General features: G+C 51.5%; 1 protein-coding gene and 1 long non-coding RNA gene across 3 annotated transcripts in view; one reads left to right on the top strand and one right to left on the bottom strand.

Moving 5' to 3' along the window:
* The window catches only part of CAPN8 (calpain 8), a 55,522-nt gene that overhangs the window by 13,896 nt on the left and 21,835 nt on the right, over positions 1 to 19,791 (bottom strand). Inside the window, exons 3-13 of one of the 2 annotated variants that reach the window (XM_006198850.4) lie at positions 18,608 to 18,726; positions 17,953 to 18,086; positions 16,951 to 17,119; positions 15,803 to 15,886; positions 14,061 to 14,146; positions 11,824 to 11,898; positions 11,006 to 11,166; positions 8,164 to 8,339; positions 4,734 to 4,745; positions 1,849 to 2,060; positions 917 to 953 (exon numbers count right to left, since the gene is read on the bottom strand). In XM_006198850.4, the coding sequence (XP_006198912.1) occupies positions 917 to 953; positions 1,849 to 2,060; positions 4,734 to 4,745; positions 8,164 to 8,339; positions 11,006 to 11,166; positions 11,824 to 11,898; positions 14,061 to 14,146; positions 15,803 to 15,886; positions 16,951 to 17,119; positions 17,953 to 18,086; positions 18,608 to 18,726 (1,265 nt within the window). Of the gene's footprint in view, positions 1 to 916; positions 954 to 1,848; positions 2,061 to 4,733; positions 4,746 to 8,163; positions 8,340 to 9,676; positions 10,325 to 11,005; positions 11,167 to 11,823; positions 11,899 to 14,060; positions 14,147 to 15,802; positions 15,887 to 16,950; positions 17,120 to 17,952; positions 18,087 to 18,607; positions 18,727 to 19,791 lie in introns of those variants that run through there. The other variant, XM_072948682.1, reaches the window with a different exon arrangement.
* Positions 2,026 to 4,989, top strand: LOC140688764 (uncharacterized). Its single transcript, XR_012063572.1, has 2 exons — positions 2,026 to 2,122; positions 4,452 to 4,989. It is a non-coding gene; the product is annotated as an uncharacterized lncRNA (long non-coding RNA).

The following is a 19,791-nucleotide window of genomic DNA, read 5'->3' as shown; positions in this document are numbered from 1 at the left end:
CAGGGCGCAATGATTCCATATTTTGCATGTCCTCGTGCATCTGCAGAAATATAAGCTTACAAATTTGATATACGCCAAATCAGAACATCTCCGCACCGCCACCCATTCAGCCAAAGACAAACTTAGCAGCTGTACGGTGCTCCATGTGGCCTCACAAGAGACACCTCTGTCTGTTTGGGTAGGCAGAACGGAGTGGAGAAAGCTGGACCTGTGCCCCCATAAAGATAGTCGGGCCCCACCACCAGCCATACCCACTGGCCACAGACACAGTCTGGCCCCTCATGGAGCAGCCAACCTCACCACGCTGCCTCCACACACAGCAAATGAGAAAGGGGACAGCCAACTGGGGACACAAGGGAGGGTAGAAGAAGAGAGGCAGGTGAACCACACTTCAAACTCTGTACCTTTCTTCCCCAAGAGTCTACTCTGAACTGACCTTACCTGTGGAGCCTTCCCAAAGCAGGTGTTCACTCCAGCCCCCCAGACTACACTCATGCAGGCTTAGATCCATTTCTGCCATGAGCTGTCCTTTATCTTTTTTCATATACTTCCATCATTTGTCCTCTAAGAGACTGGAGGTCTGTCTCAGAGCAGGGACTAGAGCTTTTTCTCCCATCACCTTCTCTATCCTGCCCAGAACTGCTCAAGCTCACAGCAAGTGCTCTGAGGCTCCACGTGCCTGAATGTAGGGGATGCTAACTCCCTTCAGGGGGTAGGAATGTGTTACAAAGCTGGGGTTCCCAGCACTGCATCTATCTCATCTTCATCATGAAGATCCAGGACCTCAAAAATGTTGTAGTCCTGATGAATAAAGTTATGGTCCTCAATATACAAAGAACAGTTATGAATCAGTAAGAAATCCCAAGTGACTGCTATGCATCAGTGTCAGAGCTTGGCATACTAAAAGATGGCATACCTCATGTGGGTTTCCAGCTACTACATCCCCAATTTCTCTGAAACACAAAGAAAGAAGAAAACAAAATGAGTAAGTTAAAAGTACAGCTAATGGCTAGGATGTTTTAAGAAGTTTTAACCCTGACGAGGGATTGGTTCCAACACAAGACCTTTAGTTCCTACTAGTACCAAACTGCATAAACTGAGCCAGGTTCCTTTCCTCTACCTCCTCAGTCCCCACCCAACTCTGACAAGAATTGCCAAGTTCAGTTGGCACTTCATGGAATCTTGAGTGTTCACCTGGTGGACCATTCTCCTGGGGAATTCTCTCCTCACCTTGCCCTAGTGACTATTTTCATTTTCCCCTAGGAACCCAGCAATGTGAATCCCTGTTGAGATGGTGTCTGAGGAATGAGCTACCAAGCCCACAGCCACGTGTATATGCACACACGTACATGGTATGTGGTGGAGTGTGGGGGGTGTAGGGGGACTATGCTATGTGTAGTGTTTGTGTACGTGGTGTGTGTGGTGTATGCAGTGTATGTGTGGTATGTGTGTGGTATATATGTACATGGAATATATGTATATGTGTGTGGTGTGGTGGGGGTGGGGGGATGTCTGTGTGGTGTGTGTGTCTGCGGTGTATGTAAGGGTCAGAGGCAGTGCTCTCATCTAGATCCTTCTCTGGGTGGTGCCCATCCCTGCTAAGAGAAAAACACTCTAACCAGGCTGTTCCCTTTCTCTCCAGCCTTGACCTTTTTTTTTTTTTTTTTAAAAGAAAACTCCCCAGGGTCCTGTAGACCAAAGTAGAGCGGCAGGAGGGGACACCTTATGAAGGACCCTTGGGACCCACGGTGTTTCACAAAGTTCTTCGGCGCGCCCACAACGACAGGTCCCTCCGCCACCCCGGCACTGCGAGCACCCGCCACCACCGCGGAGGGAAAGGACACGCACAGGGCCTTGGCCTTCTTCTCCGAGAACACCCTCAGGCAGAAGTCGCCATCCCTGAAGGGCTCGAAGGTGGCCGGCACCACCACGTACAGCCCCGGGGGCAGCCGGACGCGCGCGGAGACCTCGCGCAGGTTGACGTAGGTGGCGGAGCGCGCGGAGGGCTGGCGGCCCTGGAAGAAGTCCCGGCCCAGCTGCGCGGCCGCGGGCCCCTCCCGCTGCACAAAGCAACAGTCAGCGTCAGTTTCTCCTGAAACCCTGGAAGACGGAGGCCAAAGAGGTGGGTTTTCTCGCGCTGATTTAGGCATCGCTGACTCTGAACACTGGGCTGAGAATCGGGAGGCCCTGGATTCGGGCGTGAATTCACCGAGTGTCGATCATCACGTGTACTCAGAGCACCTGGGGGCCCAGCCCCGGTAGCGGCACTGACCTTGACAATGCGACCTTGGCCAGACCCCTTGCCCTCTTCCCGGTTAAATGAAGGGTTGGACAATAGGGTCTCTAGTGTGTGCTCCGCTTCTCTGGATATTTGTTCTCGTGAATCACCTCTCACTGAATCCGACAGGCGTTTACTCTGCAGCTATATCTGGGGGTGTGGCATTGAGCACCCATATAGGCCTGGGGCTTAAATCTTGGTTCTCAAGCAACAGCAGCCAAAGGCCCGCTCACCTTTCCCTGGCTGGGACGATTGCTCTGCAAAGTAAGCAGGGCCATCGAGCTGGGGGTCCAGGGAGGCAGCTCCCAAGGAGGCAGATGAGGGGGCGGCCACAGCCAGGCCTCCCTCTGGGCCTTGGCTCTCCTCCAGGGGGGAGATGCTCCCCATGACCCATCTGTTTGTTGGAGGGAGAGAGAGGCCGTGGGTGTAGGACACAGGCTAATTAGTGGCTACAGAGTGCTTTGAAAACACAGGTGCCCATGTCATTACTGCTGTCGTTAAGCACCACCACCACCCCCACTCCCACCCCACCCCCACACACTGTATCTTTATAATCAGTCTTCATCAAGATGCCTGTGACAGAGGGCAGGTGCTGTAAGCTGCAAGGGCTCTGACTTGCGTGTGACCTGAAGCTGGGATCCCCAGAGTGGACAGTGACCATGTCTGGTCACCAGACCCTCTTTGGACCACAGGTCAGCTAAGCAGGAGAGGAAGGCAGGGCCACCCATCCCCACTGCCCTGGCCAGGACTCCACAGGACCCCCAGCTAGCCCCTGCTGACCCAAGTACTAAGCCAGCCAGAGCCTTGGCTACCCCCTGAAAATGTTTATACTCAAGCAGACGAATGCTGGGCAGCAAGGCCTTGGCCAAGGTCTAAGTGTTGGGGCTAAATGTCATTCTTGCCCTCCCTTATGAAATCAAGGGGAGGAAACAGGCAACCAGCAGGGAAAAGTATCCAGTAAAGTATCTAGGAATTTGGGTTGGATTGGGAAAGGGGCCAGCTGAGTTCCAGCAAGAACCCAGGGATGGGACACATTAGGAGAAAACTTATTCAGGAGGCCAGAGTAAAAAGTGGGGAACACGGGGGCAGGAGCTGGGTCCCCTCAGTCCTACCAGGGATTCCAAACAGGTATGTGCCACCAGGCCCCTGGCCCTCGCACCTTCCCATGGCCTGACCCAACTGGGAGTCTATGGGCCCAGGGTCAGCGCGGGCAGCCCTGGGGGACTTGTTGGAAATGCAAATTCTCAGGCCCCACACCAGAGACACTGGGGGTGGGGTCCAGTGGGCTGTGCTTTCTCAAGCCCCCAGGGGCTTCTAAGGCAGTAGTTTGAGAACCACTGACCACAGACCCCTTGCACTTGAGAGCACAGGATCCACAGCAAACCCACTGAGGGCCCTGGGATGCTGCTGGGGTAGGTTTCACTGTTTGTGCATAGGACCTCTCTCTCATATAAATGGGCCATTTCTAATGGGAACCACTACTGATCAGACTTAAGTTTGAATTTAATCTCTTTTGAATGGTGAAGAGGCATTTGCTCTAAATCATCCATACCCCCTTGTCTATTGCCTCCATAATCAATAATATGCATGTGTGAGTCGACCGGCAGGGTAGACCAGTGGTCCACAGCCTCAGAAGAGTGCATTGGCTGGAGCTGGTGAACTTGGACATCACCGGCACATGCCACAAGGTGGCCCAGCTTAGAATCTGGGGAAGCAGGGGTAAGACTGCAGCAGAGCAAATGAACCTCTGCATAATTAGAGAAACAGACACTTGGTGGGGGTGCAGACAAAACAAATGGTTCCTAACCTCAGCTCCACACTGGAATCTCCCCCAGAGATTCTACAAGAATTGGTCTGGGGTGCATCCTGGGCATAGAGATTTTTAAGAGCTCCCAGGTGTCCCCAGTCTGCAGCTGAGCAAAGGCTCGCTAGGCCAGGACTTTTGTGCTAGCTGCATTGATGCCGCACTGTCACAGGGGACCCCAGCAGTACCTCCCCTCAACTGGTGAGGCAGCTGGAATAGCTGAGTGAGGCCTGGGACGGCAGCCGGAAACTCCAGATGTAAGTATGACAATGATGACATGTCTCTTTAAACCCAGCTGTAAATCACTGAGCAGGTGCACGAAAAGCCAGGAGCCAAAAAGATAAAGTTGGGGCTTTCTTTTCTTTTCAGGAATCAGGGCATTATTTCTGCTGGCTAGATAACCAGGAGCCTAAGTGAGCTACTTGTTTGGATCAGACCACCAGGCAAAGGTCCCTACTGTTCCCTTTCAGGAGGGTGGGACCCAGTTGTCTTTATCAGCTCCCAGGGTTACCAGCTCACCGGAGCATGTGGGAATCTGTTTGTGGGAGAACTGGCTTCCAGCAAAGGAAGCAGACGGCACTGGTACCCATCCTGGATGCAGCCCAGCGATTCCTTACCAGAGAAGGGACCTCTCCGTCAGCACCCACATACCTCTTTGGGGACCTACAGGGCAGGAGAAGAGGACAGATCACCTGAGGATGCCACAGTCCTCCCTTGGTGCCTTTGTGTCCCTCCCCACATCTGGCAGATAGACTGTGCATTCCTGGGCCACCGGGAGGAAGTCTGTGCTAAAGTAGAAACTAGTCAGCATTTCTGAAACTGGAAAGCCATTGGTGAATTTCACGGCCATCTGGAGACTCCTGAGCCCTAGAAATCTGAAAGAAAGAAAGAAAAATGATCTACTTTATTTTTCTCCTTATATAATCTACCAGGATCCCAAATTATTCAAGAGTCATAACCTGGGGATTTAAATGAGAGCTAACATCTTCCAGACCTACAGACCCAGCTTCCAGATCTCTGATGGGCTCAGCCAGAAAGGGATCTCACTCAACTTGAGACATAATTTAATCGCTGTTGACTACAGGGATTGGTCCAGGAAGAGGCATGTGACCCAGGCTGAGCCCATCAGAGATTTCTCTAATATTTTTGAATAGGAACTAAGAGAAGGGGGCCTTTCTTTTATGTGAGTGACATTAGGGAGATTGTGCAGGAAGCCAGACCAGGAGAGGAGACACCAGAGAGGAGATGTGGAAGGAAAGGGTCCTGATAGCATCACGTCCCTTGTCCCCTGTATGCCTGTCGTTCCCTGGGTTTGGTTACATGAGCTGGTCAATGCCTTTTTCACTAGTCTACGTAGAGGTAGGTCCTATTATTTGCAGCAGGAAATGCTGATTCCACAGGGGATCAACTCTCAGGTGCAGAGTGGGAGGCCTCCCTTGCCAGGGTAGAGAAGAGGGTTCAAGCCCCTTATGTCCTTTTCCCGCTTTTGCCCCTGCCACGCCGGCTCTTTTGACCAGAAAGCAGGAAGGGCATTGTTTAACAGTGGCTGAGGTCCATGGCCAACTGCCAGCTCACCCTGTTTGTAATTGGCAGCAGAGGCAGAAAAGTCTAGGGTCACTGTCACTCTAACTTTGAGTTTAAAGCCAAAATCCCCCAAGCAGAGGCCTGGCCGTTTGGGAGAGCAGCCATCCTCAAGGGACCCTCCTCCTCCTCCCTACCTAACCGTCTTCACGCCCTTGGCAGGAATTCTGGGCTGTCCTTCCGTTCACCCTGCTCACCGCCGCTGCCGGCAGGATGCTCGCAATCTACTGCCAAGAGTTCCCGGGCAGGAACTGAGCCAGCCAGGCGGCCTGGGTGACACAAGTCCCAAGCAGGAGAGCAAGCCAGGCTCACCCACTGATAGATGGAAAGGGACAGTCACTTTTGAAATGCAGGATCTGGAATGCAAATGACAGGGCTGCCTGGCAGGAACCTGTTGTCACCGCAGGAAGATAACAGGGGAGAGAGGAGGCCAGACAAGCAGGGCTCTTTAGCCTTCGGGGGTTTCTGGCTGCTTTTCAGTGTCTGGTCTCCAACCTCAAACTAGACTCCAGTTTGCAGACAGTTAAAGCGAGAGGAAGCAGTTCCAGGGGTCAGAGAGTGGTCCCCCCTGCAATCCTTACACTCCATCCCTCCACCACCAGGTACTTTCTACAAGCAGAAGGAACCCCCCACGCCCTCAGATGCCCCCCACAATGTTGTACACCCTCCTCAACCTAACTCTAAAGCAGCTTGTGTTCACAGATGTCATCTAAATTGTCTGCCTCAGGCTCTAAGAAGGAGGTCCACAGATAACATACATGGGGTTACATTTTATAAGCAGCTGTAAACTGATGTCTGAAAAATTGACATGCTGTATATATTATTTATGAGAGCAAACACTATGCCCACAAAGCTATTTCCCCGTGTTCACTTGTGTCCCTTTGAAAGAACATGTTGCTGATCCAGTTATAGAAGGTAGAGCCAGTAGATGACGAGCTGGTGGCCACAGTCCATGTGTAGCCCACCCTTCGGCCAGGGCCGCCTACTGCCAGCTCTCCAAACCCATCACTTACTCTCCAGCTGTCAAGAAGCACCTGTCCCTTATGGTGTCCCCTGTGGCTGGGACCCTTCTCCCTTCTCCACCTCTGAAATCCAGCTCTTTTTTTTTTTTTTTTTTTTTGAAAACCTGATCAAAATTTTCCTCCTCCATGAAGCTATCCCTCTCTGAGGAGACCTCCGCCCACAGTGCTGGTCCCCATGGCAACAGGTCTGACCTGCCCTGTAGTTAGTGGAGTGTGTATCTGATTTCCCCTCCTAGATTGTGAGCACCCAAGGGCACTAACCTTGTGCTATTCCTCTGTATCTCAGCCTTCAGCACGGCACCTGGGACAGCAGATACGCCCTGAAGACTGGTGTAACTGATATGCATAAGGAAGTGCTTTCTCGGGGTTTTTTAATCCCTATAAACACAGAATCTGGTTTGGTGCTACTTACGTTCTAGATGGCGATGGAAGGGCCAAGCTGGAGTAGAACTGGAGCTAATTTATTTGAAAGTCTCCTCCTGCCATCAAGCAGTAATTATTTTCTAACTCCCATTCCTCCAACATACACACACACACGCATCCTAAACTCTAAAGCCCGAAGAGAAAGAAAGGGGCTGGAGGTTGTATGAGCTCAACAATGGTACTTTTCCTTACTGGTTTCTTACTACAATACTTCTTTTTCACACTGTAATTTATCCTGAGATGTTGGGCCTCCAGCCAGCTCTTGGTCTTTCTCGTTAGAACTGTATTTTTCCCAAGAAATTCATTTTTAACAAAATTGTGTAAAAACAACTACCACGAATCCCTCCACAATTTGTTATAAAAAGTCTTTGCCTGTATAAAAAAGTGGATTCCAATCTGATCCGGGCTAGGCTTGTCAGGACCCCAGAGGTCCTGCTCTAATGTAACTGTGAGGCTGTGAAACCTATAGAGGGGTGGTTCCCAGGGCAGGCTGGTGTACTGAGCCAGGCTCTGCGGCCTGGAGCCAGAGCCAGCTGTGGCCTTCAGTCCAGAGACACCAGAACTGAAAATGGCCATGGGGCTTCCTTACCCAGCCCATGCCTTGTGTGTCTCAACAAGTGTCTCAGGGCTGCCCAGGGAGGAAGAGGGGGTTTGTCTTTGGCTCCATATCCAGCCTCCCTTCCCCTACTCTGTGATGTCCTCATTACCTTGTGTCACCTCTGGTGCCATGTGCCCCCATGTTCTTGGCACCTCTCCTCTGAGAGGCCTGTACCTAGAAAGAGTCTAATAAGTGCATTTACACTAAACCCTCAATGACAGGCCAAGTTGAATGCATCACACGTCTCAATGTTAACAGCAGAGACTTAAGCCAGAGAAATGACTCTCTAATTGTCGAATCCAGGCCTCAGTAATTGGGAGAGGCATTTGGGGGAGCAAGGAGAATGCCTGATTAGGAACATTCAAACAATAAGAAAGATGTGCTTCAATTGCTGGCCAAAATATTCTGGCCAAAGGCTTCGGGTGTGCAATGATGGGTGACCCGAGCCCCAAAGTACCTTGTAGACAGCGTAGCCGATGCTGAGCATGCCCTGTCCCATCCTCTTCTGTCGCCTGCGGTTCTTCTGCATCAGCCCCAGCAGCACCGTACAGCAGGGTTCACCGGCGCTCTCCTCCTGGTGGTCGTCCACCTCATCCAAACGGATTTCAAACTGGGGATTTGTCCAGTAAGTGGCTGGAAGCCACCCAGGAGATGATGGTTTCCCCGAAGGAGGGGTGAGGACATCGGGAAGAACAGAACGAAAGGGAGGAACTTTGATCATCCCAATGAAAGCAAACTCTGCGAGTAAAGGCCTTGGCAAGTTTTCCTTACAAGGTGGTCAGGCGTTTTATTTCTCACTACCCCACCCCACCCATATACCAGCAGACACACCTACATATGGAAAGCTTACACTTGTCCATTTGATCACCCAGGGGCCCAGACATGCTTGACTGGGGATAGTCCAGGTTCCATGGGCCCAGGGCTACACTGGGCCTCCCTGGGAAGGAAACTCCAAGTCTTCCTGGGGAAATTAACATCTCCTTGTTCTCAGCTCCTGGCCTATGAAGACAAGCCCACCTCTTGGAGGAAGGAGGTCTCTGGGGGAAAAGCATGTCCCTGGGTCAGATGAGAACAAAGACCAGCTACCAGCTACCAAAGAGGCCTCTGCTGACAGGGTATAAAGACAACCACTCTTGTCCCCTGGGAAGCCCCATCTGACAGGCCCCCACTTCAGATCACAACCCTGATCCTCTGTCCAGCAGCCCAGGGACCCCACGAGATGGTTTGGCATTGCAGCCAGTGATGAGACACACTCCCTTCAATTTAATAATGTCATTTACTAATGCCTGAGGGATAATCATTGGCAATTAAGCATGCCTGCCACACCACCTATGGATATTTTTAAAGACTGTTTCGTTTCAAATATGACCTTTAAAAAAAACTCTCCAAATATGACTGTACAAGCCAAGGCACAGAGAGGGCAACTGAGCCATCCAACAACACACAGCAATTCTATGACAGACTCAAGTGGTGGAGTATAATTGAGGAAGATGGCTTGACGGCAATCTCCATGCCAGGGCCTCAACAATTTCAATAATGATGCACGCCGGGGGGAGAAAGGAGTGGGGAAAGGAGGGAGTTCTTACATCCTATAAATCAGGCTCCAACTTGATAAAATAACAAGGCATCCATGGGTAACCAAAAGCCACTGATAATTATGTTTTCTTAACCATAAAGTTACTTACTCAATTCCAGCTTCCCAGAAACTCCACTTCTAGATTTTTTTTTAAGGCACAAGTGTGTGGATTTAAAAGCCAAATATCTGTTGATTCCAGAGGAGACAGAGACAATTCTGTAATCTCCTATACTTACATCATTACCAAAGGGCAGGAATGATCCATCTCTCCCTGACAGCTAGTTGGCAGCACAGACGGTATAGCAATTTCATGCATACAGATACCTTAGTTCCCCTGCCCCCCGACCGCCATGGTTCTGAGCCCCCAAAATGATCCAGGCAAATTTCCTACGCATTTTCTAAGAGCTTGCTAATGGTGAGCATATTTTAATTTCTCCCAAATGCAACATTACTGCAATTCCTACATTTTTTGTTTACTCCTTAACAGAACTAGAGGAAGAGAATGGGTCGTAAAAATAATACATCCCATTTTTTAACACTACAGTTTACAAAGTGCGTCCAAGGGTGGGTATTATGCCTCCGCTTTGGGAAACTGAAGCTCAGCACAGAGAAATGACCCTCCCAGGGTCCCACAGCTGCTGGGCCGAGCATCTGAGTGACAGTGGCAGGAAAGGCCCTCCGCCCTTCCACTCGGCTCAGCGCTCGTCTCTGCCGTCTGAAATGGGAGCTGGGGTTGGTGGGGATAAACAACAAGAGCCCTGGTCAAGACCTAGGACTGCGCCCACGCGGGATTTTATTATAATGCTGCTTCCACAGCACCGAGCACAGGCCTGCAGTGAGCCCAGCCGTGAGGATGAGATCCTGTGCTTACAGTGCAAGTCAATCAACATCAACAGCAGACCCAGAGAGAGAGTGGGGCCTGGGGAGGTGGGAGGTGGAAAGGGTGGGTTTTGCTCTCTTTCATTTTTCCTTAGAGACGTGGGGTCGTTTTTCGGAATTTCTTCTTCTGGTGCTGCCTCGGCTGACTCGACCTAGGAGGAGCCTGTATAAGGAGATATTAGTGATCTCCTGCGAATGGGGAAGGCTTCCCACCTTCAATAAGATGAGGACCCGGTTAGCGCAGAGGCAGCAGTTTGCACCAGACTGTCCCCACCAGGGATGGAGCTGCGATGACTCCCATGGGAGCGGAAGGCAGCCATTCGCACGCCCTGTGTGAGGCCATCCCTGACCTGCCCCACTGTCAGGCCCCACCACCTCCAACACAGGCGCAGACGCAGAGCAGAATGGCTGTTCTAATGGATTCGATCTGCTGCGCCCGTGTTCCTCCACTACTGCATCAGCCACTGTCCCAGCTCAGTGGGCTGGGTACCAGCCAGTAGGGCCGCATGGGGATGGAGGAAGCCCAAGAGAAAAACAGGAGGCCTTAGTGCATGGTGCCAAAAGCCCAGTTAGTACGAAGAAGCAGGGGTAGGGGGGTGAAGCAGAGACCCTCTGGACACAGAAGCTGAAAAAGGACCTGAGATGAGGCCCCAGGTGAGGGGCTGCCGAGCCACCACCCACCCTCACTGTCCTGGCCTCCAAGCCCCATAAAGAACTGGGCCACCAAGGGTGCCAGGAGCCAGAGAGCAGAGTACAAAGGCATCATCAAAGATCAACTTATAAGGACGCCCAGCTCGGGGAGGACAAGCCGGAAGGAGGTGGGCCCGGTGGCCCTTGGCCTCACCTGGGTAGTTCTGGCAGCCGCCGGCAGTGCAGCCCCGCGTCCAGCGCCCGTTGAACAGGACCAGGTTCCACTTGTGCACCTCCTTGCTGCTCAGGGAGTCTGGGGACAGGTTGCAGATCTCCAGCCGAGAGAACTGCCGCAAGAAATCTGAAAAAGACATCCTAGGAGCAGAGGGATCCGTGGGCTCTTGGTCAGGAGAACTGGGCTGGAAAGGTGATGGAGGCAGGCCCACTGGGCACAGGACAGAGCCAAGGCCAGGGGCTAATGCTCATCTTTTCTACATTGCACAGATATGCAAGGACTATGGTCCAAATTCTTCACTGTTGTTAGTGTCTCCATTCTTCTTAGACAGCTGCCTTCACACATCTGACCAATCAGTCAAAGAGACTGATCCATAAACTGGAGAGACCCTGGGAGTGAGCCAAGCCCCCACCTCTAGGTTCCCTCCTGTCTGGTGTCCAGCCTAGAGATGGCCTCCAAGCCACATCACATTCCTAGCAGTGTCTCTATCATCTTCTTAGCCCACGAATGAAGGAAGTGATCCTATTTTGATGCTAAGCTAAATCTTGGACTTACAGAGATAGAAGTAGGGCTCCTATTTCATTGGAAAGATATGAAACTGAGGAAGACAGGCTGATAGCTCATCCTCACTGAGGCCCAGATAGCTTGGTTTCAGTGCTTTGGACTGTCTGGGATAGAGGCAGGATTGCTCTGGGGTAACCGTGTTGGACTCCTGGAACACCTAGAGATAGCGGCTCAGTCCAAACCGGGAACAAACCCACAACCAAGGGGACCACGCTCCCACAGACAACGCTCACCAGAACTCTCCATCCTCAACTTTCTTGTACAGCTCTTCTTTCTGCCTGGGAGCTATGTAATTCCACTCCGGTGCACTGGGAGGAGAAGAAAAAAATCAAGTTTTTTTTCAAAAGGAAGCAGCGGTGGGTCATTCCTGAAGGGTCTGCTGCAGTGCAGGCTGTTTACTGCAGCTGAACTTCCCGCTGAGGGTCAGCAATGGGCAATACCTAAAAACCCGACAGGGTGCAAGGACAGAGTGGGGGCGGGGACATAGGATGGGGAAGGGACAAAACTCCAGGGGCACGAGCGGGTGACCCCAGATGTGCAGCAGGAAGACTGAGCCACGGCCTTGCTCTAATTTCACTTTCCAAGTGAGTTTTATCCTGATTCAGATCCCACTCCTATCCTTATCAATTGGTGAGACGTCATTCTGGCTTATCTATCAGTCTGGGGTGAAGATACCGTGACAGGGTCCGACCCTCTCTGGGCACCCTTCCTGAGACTGCAGAATGACGGTCAGGCCCAGTTTTGTGGCAATTTCCCTGAAGTAATGTCACCCTGTGAGGCCTCCTGCTGGTGTGGCAGCCTTTCAGTGGCAATACGCACATACTTTGTTCAAATGCCATCTCCAGTTACCTGACCTTTACAGACTGAGGTTTTCCTGAAATATGTATGCAATGTTTAAATAACTGAGCAGTATCAAAATGTGAACACCTCTCCTTCCCTGCATAAAAGCTAGGGTACACCCAAGCCCAGCCTCTCCCTCCTGGGAGGCTCTCAGGACCCCGAGGGATCAGGCAGGGGAATGCCCAGGGCCTCTTTAATTCGTGGAAACATTAATTGGATCAGAACCAAACCTCAGAATGTGCTTGTTATAAACGGAGATTAGGGGTCAAGTTGGAGAATTCAAGGTCTGACCAAAATCTCCCAGTTAGGTTTCTGAAACTTAAAAATTGTTTTAATCTAAAGACACTGGGCTGATGCTAGGGGTTTTACCTCAGGGATGCGGCGCCCTCCGCCCTTGACAGCAGTACATAAATACCCTATGTTGCATTTCCAGATGGTGGAGCCTGTGAGCCTCACCAGCTGCCCCCTCCCCCCACCCTCGGGCCCGTCCCAGCCTGTTAGAGACTGGGTGGCATCAGGGAAAGCAGATAAAGTCATGTAAGCCCTGGAAGCAGCTTGGGAAACAGCTGCTGGTTAAAGTGGCCAAAACTCGGCGTTTCAGTTTCATTCAGCCGTGACATCCTTTCTGGGCAGTTGGCAGAACTAAGGTATTGGGTTTTGCTCAATCTTAGGCAGTAGAATGAAAAATCTTTAATACGGGAGGTGCTCCGTGGCCCTAGCAACATGTGTTTCTCGTGACACAAACCTCAAAGGAAGTACCGTGGTTCTGAGCAGGAATGATGTATGATTAGTTAACAAAAATAATGAAGTTCCCTTCAAAAGCCCTGGTGGCATCATGAGTGTGGACAGCACACGGTGGTCAGATGGGGCTTAAGGACGTGTTGGGAGGGGTGTATTATTATGACCATTCCCCTTTCTGGTGGTTCGTCATCAAGCACACTGGTAAGTTCTCAGTCCTGCCCCAGCACCATGAACTCTCCATCCCCCTGTACCACAGTGACATCAATCCTAGGGTGCAGCTGTCGTGAGACACCACAGGAGGCCTCTGTGTCCAGACACCATCCCTGACTGGCTGCCTCTCTCTGCTCTGAGAGTCCTGCCCAAGAAGAGCCTCTCTAGTCATTAATGGCTTTGTCGGAAGAGATCGATACCTGCCCATAATAAGCTCTCCAGGAGTGAGCACCACTCCCATTCATCACTGCCTGCGGCGGCCAGTGACTCCTAGGACCGAGGTCCTCTTTCTAACGGTCATTTCCTTTGGCCTTTGTCAGAGTGACTGGGGTTTGTGGTGCAGAAAGAATCCGGTCGAGAGTGATGGGTCTCACCTTTGGACGCCCGCGGTGTGGTAGGTTGAAAACAGGTGAACCCTCCAGCGCTCAGCAAAATTTCACTGAGCTGCCAAACTTGCAAATGCCAAAGCAGGGATCCGGAATCAAAGACTACAGCTGAGAGGTTTTTGTTTGGCTTTTCCTCACCTGGAACCACCTAACGCTCTTTTCTGAACAGGCTGTGTAATTTGTAGACAGAAAGTGCTGTCAAGCGGACTACATCTCGATTGTTGTGTGTTTTGCGTGATGCTGTCCTGCAGAGGGAGGGGAGGGCAGGCAAGCGGAGAGAGGAAGGAACCTACTTATCACTCCAGGCCCCCGTCCACTCCACTTCGCCCCACGGGTTCCTGAGTCTGATCAGCTTCTCTGGACGGCCCCGGAAATCCACCTGCAAGGTCCACACACAAAAGCAGCTGAATGGCTGCACCCACCCCTGCTGCCCTGCATTCATGTCTGCACTGATGAGGACTTCAATTCTTCAAACGCCCCTCAACAACCACTTTTATTTCCTCTTAACACCTGTTTTTCACAATCTAGTTGAATAAATAGCAAATCTAGCATAAAAACGAGTTTATATCTGCTTTCACTTGGATTTACTTTTTAACTGTTTTTTGTTTTGTTTGCCTTGTTTTACCACTTTAATTATTTCGAAGGAGGCAATTAGGTTTATTTATTTTACTTTATTATTTTTTAATGGAGGTGCTGGGGATTGAATCCAGGACCTGTGCGTGCTAAGCATGCATTCTACCGCTAAGCTATACCTCCCCGCCGTCACTTGGATTTAGATTTTATAGTTGACTAGGAATGACCCAGTTCTTAATATATGAGACCTCCTGATAATAAATGGCCTCCAGCATATACTAGGAGCAGGTCCTATGGGCTAGGCCTGGAGCTGGGTGGGCATTTCACCTCCTGTAAACCTCAGGACAATCCTATTAGCTGGGTACTGTTATTGTCTTCATTTTACAGCTCAAAACTCTGAGACTCAGAGGGGTTGAGTCAGCCAAGATTGCCTAGTTAGTAAGTGGCAGGCAGAGGCTGGGCACCCGGGAAGTCTGTCTCAAGGCCCATACTCAGGAATCCCTACCCCCGCCATCCCCCAATCTCGATGGGACACGCACCAGGAGCCCCCCTGCATGCATGTGCAGCCACCCACACAAACACAATGAACTGTCAGGCCTCCAGAGTCTTTCCTTCCTTCATATCTTCCGTCATACCCTCGCCCCCCGTTGACACATACATGCTCAATTTATAACTGGGAATTAACTTGATTAATGAGCATATTTGTGAAACATAAACACATGTAATGAACATTCATGCCTTTTTAGTAAATAACAAAAACAGAGACAACCATCACATTTCCCTTTCTGCCTGGCCATCAGGAAACCCAAAACAAAATTAATTTCTCAACTGTAGCATTGTCTTTAGCCGAGACTGTCTGCGGCATGTTACCTGCTGTATGGTTTTGTTGTGTCTATGTTTTTCATTGTAAACCACTGAAAATCCTTTTTGGAAGTCAGCAGAATATGGTCAATAAACATAATGAAAAGTGTAGCCCGTGCTTTCTCCTTGGGTTGGAGATAAGGAACATCCATGTTCCTTCCCACTATTATACCCCACCTTGAAAACTGGGGCACATATTACTGCCTTTTTTTGCTTTTGGGGATCCCATGGGTTCCCACTGCTGTCCCTGTACAAGCATAGTCCTTGGAATGAGTATAGACAATTTCTACAACTTTCCTCCAAAACCTTCTCCCTCCTCCTGGCCGCATCTCAGGTAGAGCCTGCATTTAGTTAGAACCCATAGAGCTGTAGCTCAGAGGTGACGTTATCCATCTCTGAGTGCGCAAGAGGCGGAAGGGCCCTTGTAATGAACGAGGGCTGAGTGTGGGTGGCGTCGGGGGCTCTGTGCGGTCTCTCTGGCCACACCTCAGCAGGGCAAGGAGTGCTTGGGCGTGATTCCCTCTCTTTCTCCCCAGGATGCCCAGGACGTATGGTAATATCACTCCACGTTACCCTTCCCTCTCCCCCAGCCCAGTCTTACCTCTTCGACTCCCGTGATAGAGTATGCGTGACTTTTAACCAGCTTCTGGCTCGTAATGGCCTCTGCTTCGGCTGCACTGGAGACCTGGGTTGAGAATAAAGTCGGCTCAGAGTTGCCGACCCTGACCTTGTTGAGGCCAGTCCTACAGTGCCTTCCAAGGGCAGGCTACCCAGCCATGGGGCCCCGGCGCAGGGCTGGGGGGTGCAGGCGCAGCAGGAAACCTCGGGTGAATAGAGGTCTCTCCATCCGGCCCCTTTGATCAGGCCTGTGGTTCCAGAACGGTACTGTGTGGCTACCAGTCCTGGAATATGACTTCTCAGGCTTTAAAATGACACAGGAAACTGGGAAATCATTTATTCTCCAAGAGGGACCCCGTGCTGCCTGAAGAAGACTCATTATCCATGACACCCGCTCTGGACAGGCCAGCCCTTGGGAAGGGGCTTCCCAAGGGTCCTTCCTCAACAGCCCCACCCCCTCCCCAGGCCCCAGTCCCCTTCTCCACCAAAAACACACAGATCCTGCTGGGATTTTTACAGAGAGGAGAAAGGGGGATTGTTCCTGCTTTGTCATTCACATCTGTGAGATCCCAGGTAAGGGTGAGAGAGGGAGGAGGAGCCGGTGGAGGAACAGGTGACAGCAGACCACAGGACTGGTAGCCCCCAGGCCTTGGTCTCCATGCCACCTCAGAACTGCCTACAGCCAGCCCCTCAACACAGGATACAACCCCTAGTTCAGAACCTCTTCCCTTTCCTTCAGTGATCTCAAAGCACATCCGAATTGTCAGTCACCTTATTTGTTTTCTGAAATCCCAAGATTACTTAGCAAAAGAGGATCAGAAAGGTAGGGCCCAGGATCCAGGGATCAAGTCTGCATTCTTAGGGCAATTCCTGCAGACCTGAAGGGGTTCAGCCATTAGGGGAAATGGGGGATGCCTACAGTGTCTGAGTTTATGAGACCAACTCCAGTCCCTACCCACTAATTAGGTCTTAACTGGCTCCCACGTGCTAGGGACCAATGTCAAGGGGACTTGCCCAGTAAGTCCCAGACTCTTCTCTGGCCCAGAGCCTTCCTGGCCTCTAGCCCCCTGTCCCATCCCTTCCCTACCACACATGGGGAGGGGGGAGCAAAGAGAAGCCATCCTGGCTCACGTCAATGGAACAGGCCAGCAGAGACCCCGAGCGGAGGGCCTTCCAGATGATCTGATACAGACTGGCTGGTGGCTTCTTCAGGTCATAAAACTCAGAGATGCCACCTGTGAAATCCTCAAACCCCTCCACTGTTGACCCTCCGGCAAGAGCCTCGTAAGAACCGTTGAGCCTGTCGGAAAAGAAAGAACTCGGGTATTATCCACAACAACTAGCATCCCCAGCGAGGGGACCACGTGGGATGCGGCAGGAGGGTGCTAGGACGTGGTGTGGTCTGGAGGATAAAGGAGGGCCTTTGCCAATTTTGTCTGTGGGCCAGGAAGGTGCTTCAGCACAGTTTCACGTGGCCTTCTCAGCACTTTGCTGGGAATGAATCTCAGATCACCTCTCACCAAACCACTCACTCTTTTAAAAAGCAAAAAGGATTCTTTCCGGAGTTGACCTTAGCTTCCTGGGTTTGGGGGAGTGGGAGGCCTGGGGCGGGTGAAGGGGGGCCCTCCCCCAAGGCTGAGGAGCATCCCGTGGGGTTTGCTTCGGGAATAGGACTGGGAAGGAACAGGGGTTGCAGAAAAGAGTACCAGTAATAGAAACTCATTAAGAGAACTCAAAAGAAGCCTTTGAACACTGAATGGCAGGGAGAAAGACAGTGACTCCTGAGCAAAGGGTGGAGGCCTTGTTGAGTTCGATATCTAAGTGCATTTGCTTTATTATTCTTCTTCATCCTGTTTCAAACAATTCACATGGACCTCAGAACTGAGATGGGGGTTTGAAAGAGGAGAAAGCTGGGGCTCAAGAGGCTAAGTGGTGGCCCCAAGCCACACATTCGTGTGGGACAGAGCCGAGCTTTAAGCCCTAGCCCAGATTTCTGTTTCTCTTAGTAAAGGTGGAACACCTGGGGGTCCCAGTGCTGGGAAAGACTTGGGGTGGCACCCAGAGTTGGGGAAGGGCGGGTAAGATCCCCCAGGGAGACCGGGGAGTCTCCCAGCTCCTGCCTGCCCCACTTACTTGGCATAGGCTTTCTCCAGCAGCGCGCTCCAGAACTCACTGCCTTCCTCCGAGTGCAGGAAGAGCAGCTTCCCGTCCTTGGTGGGCAGCCGGTCGTCAACAACCACCTCCACCCACTCTCCGTACTGCCAGAACTGGGGGAGGGAAAACACAGCGCCTGCTCGTGGGAATGAGCTGAGAGGCAGAGTGCGTGTCCTCAGTGGACCCCAGAAGGTGCCTTTGTGCTGATCAACATTCCAGCCTTGGCCCTTCAATCGGTACCTTAAGAGCAGGATGTCTTGCTTCTCCGTGCACATAGGAGATGCCAGCAAAAGCAGGAAACATCTAGTGCAGTGTCTGAGCTTGTGGATGAGAAAACTTGCCCAGCATCATGGGCAACAGTGCGCCTGACCTGGGCCCACACCTCCTGACCCTCGCTCCCAGATGCCTTCCTCAAGGCCCCACGAGGCCTGGGGGAGACCGGAGGGGAGGGACGCGTGGATGATCGGATGCAGGACTTAAAACAATGGTTCTCAAACTCAAGTGTGTGTCAGAGTCCCCTGGAGGGATTGTTAAAACCTAGGCTACTGGGCCCCAGCCCTAGATTTCTGATTTTTGAGGTGAGACCCAAGAGTACAGAAAGTGGTGTCAAGGGCTGTGAGCAAGACAACAATACCTGGAAATGGAAGATTCCCGCGTAGTTATCCTGGAAGTTCTGGTCCCTGGGGACCACGCGGTAAAGCAGCTCTTCATTCAAGGTGAGAGAGGCGATGGCCGCCAGAAGCCAGCAGTCACCTGTGCCGCGTCATGGGGGCACACACTGGTCAGGTGGGGCCAGCAGGGTCCCTTCTCTCTGACTCTCACTGCCCCGTTCAATCCAGAGTCACACCACACCCTTCAAGGTCGGATAAACTCTTCCTCTAGAGGAGGTCCCACTGCCTCGTTGGAAGTTCTCTGCTCTTCCCTGCTGCCCCCACCTCCACCACATGCTGACCGTGTCACAGGTCCTAAGCGCTCAACCAGTGGAGTAAAAAAATGGAAAGAAAGAGAAGAAGCAGCAAAAAATCAGTCTTTCTGATCCCTTAACAGCAACTGTAAGAAAACATTTGGTTGGGGGAAACACTGAAGCTATTTGGTCAGCCCAGGAAGTGTGTCTGTTCCTTCCTCCACTTGACCTTGGATAATAGAGAGTAGCGTCTTCGGGTCTTTTAGAGCACTGCCCGTTTGTGCTTCAGAGCTCAGCATTACAGCCGTGATGACCACTCACAGAGGCCTCCCTCCTCCACTCCCTCCCGTGGGTCAACATGCCTTTTCCAGCCCTCAGCCTTTAATCCCTGCCTTTTTGACTGTATTAAAGGACACACCTGCACATCTGTGGCTACTCTCACTTTGGTGGCCATTCCTATCTCTCTGGCTAGACTAAAAGCACACCGGAGGCAGGCAGCGGGCTCATACTTTTCACAGACTCCAGCGTAAAATGCTTTATTGAATGAAATGATGTCAGTAGGAAATTGTCTGACGGGATCGGAAAATTTGTACCTTAATTACCAGTAAGAAAGTCTCGTGACTTAGCGCATTTTGTAGTTGGTATTTCAGACAGGGAGAGATAAAACAGCATAGATTAATACTGCATAAGACTAGAACCAGATTTGGAACTTGGAGCTACTCTCCTAGTTAATAAAGCTCCTACAGCATAGTGTATCCAGCTGGAGCGGCGCTTCTCTGACCCAGCACTGCTGACGCTTTGGGCTGGATAATCCCGTGTTGTGGGCCGTCCCCCCGATGTGACAACCAAAAATGTCTCCAGACACTGCCAAGCATCCCCTGGGGCGGGGGGCTGGGGGATCACACACACACACA

This window comes from Vicugna pacos, chromosome 23, assembly GCF_048564905.1.
Source record: "Vicugna pacos chromosome 23, VicPac4, whole genome shotgun sequence".
Taxonomy (NCBI): Eukaryota; Metazoa; Chordata; class Mammalia; order Artiodactyla; family Camelidae; genus Vicugna; species Vicugna pacos.
Note: the sequence above shows the minus strand (reverse complement) of the source record. Positions and strands in the feature narration are given on the sequence as shown.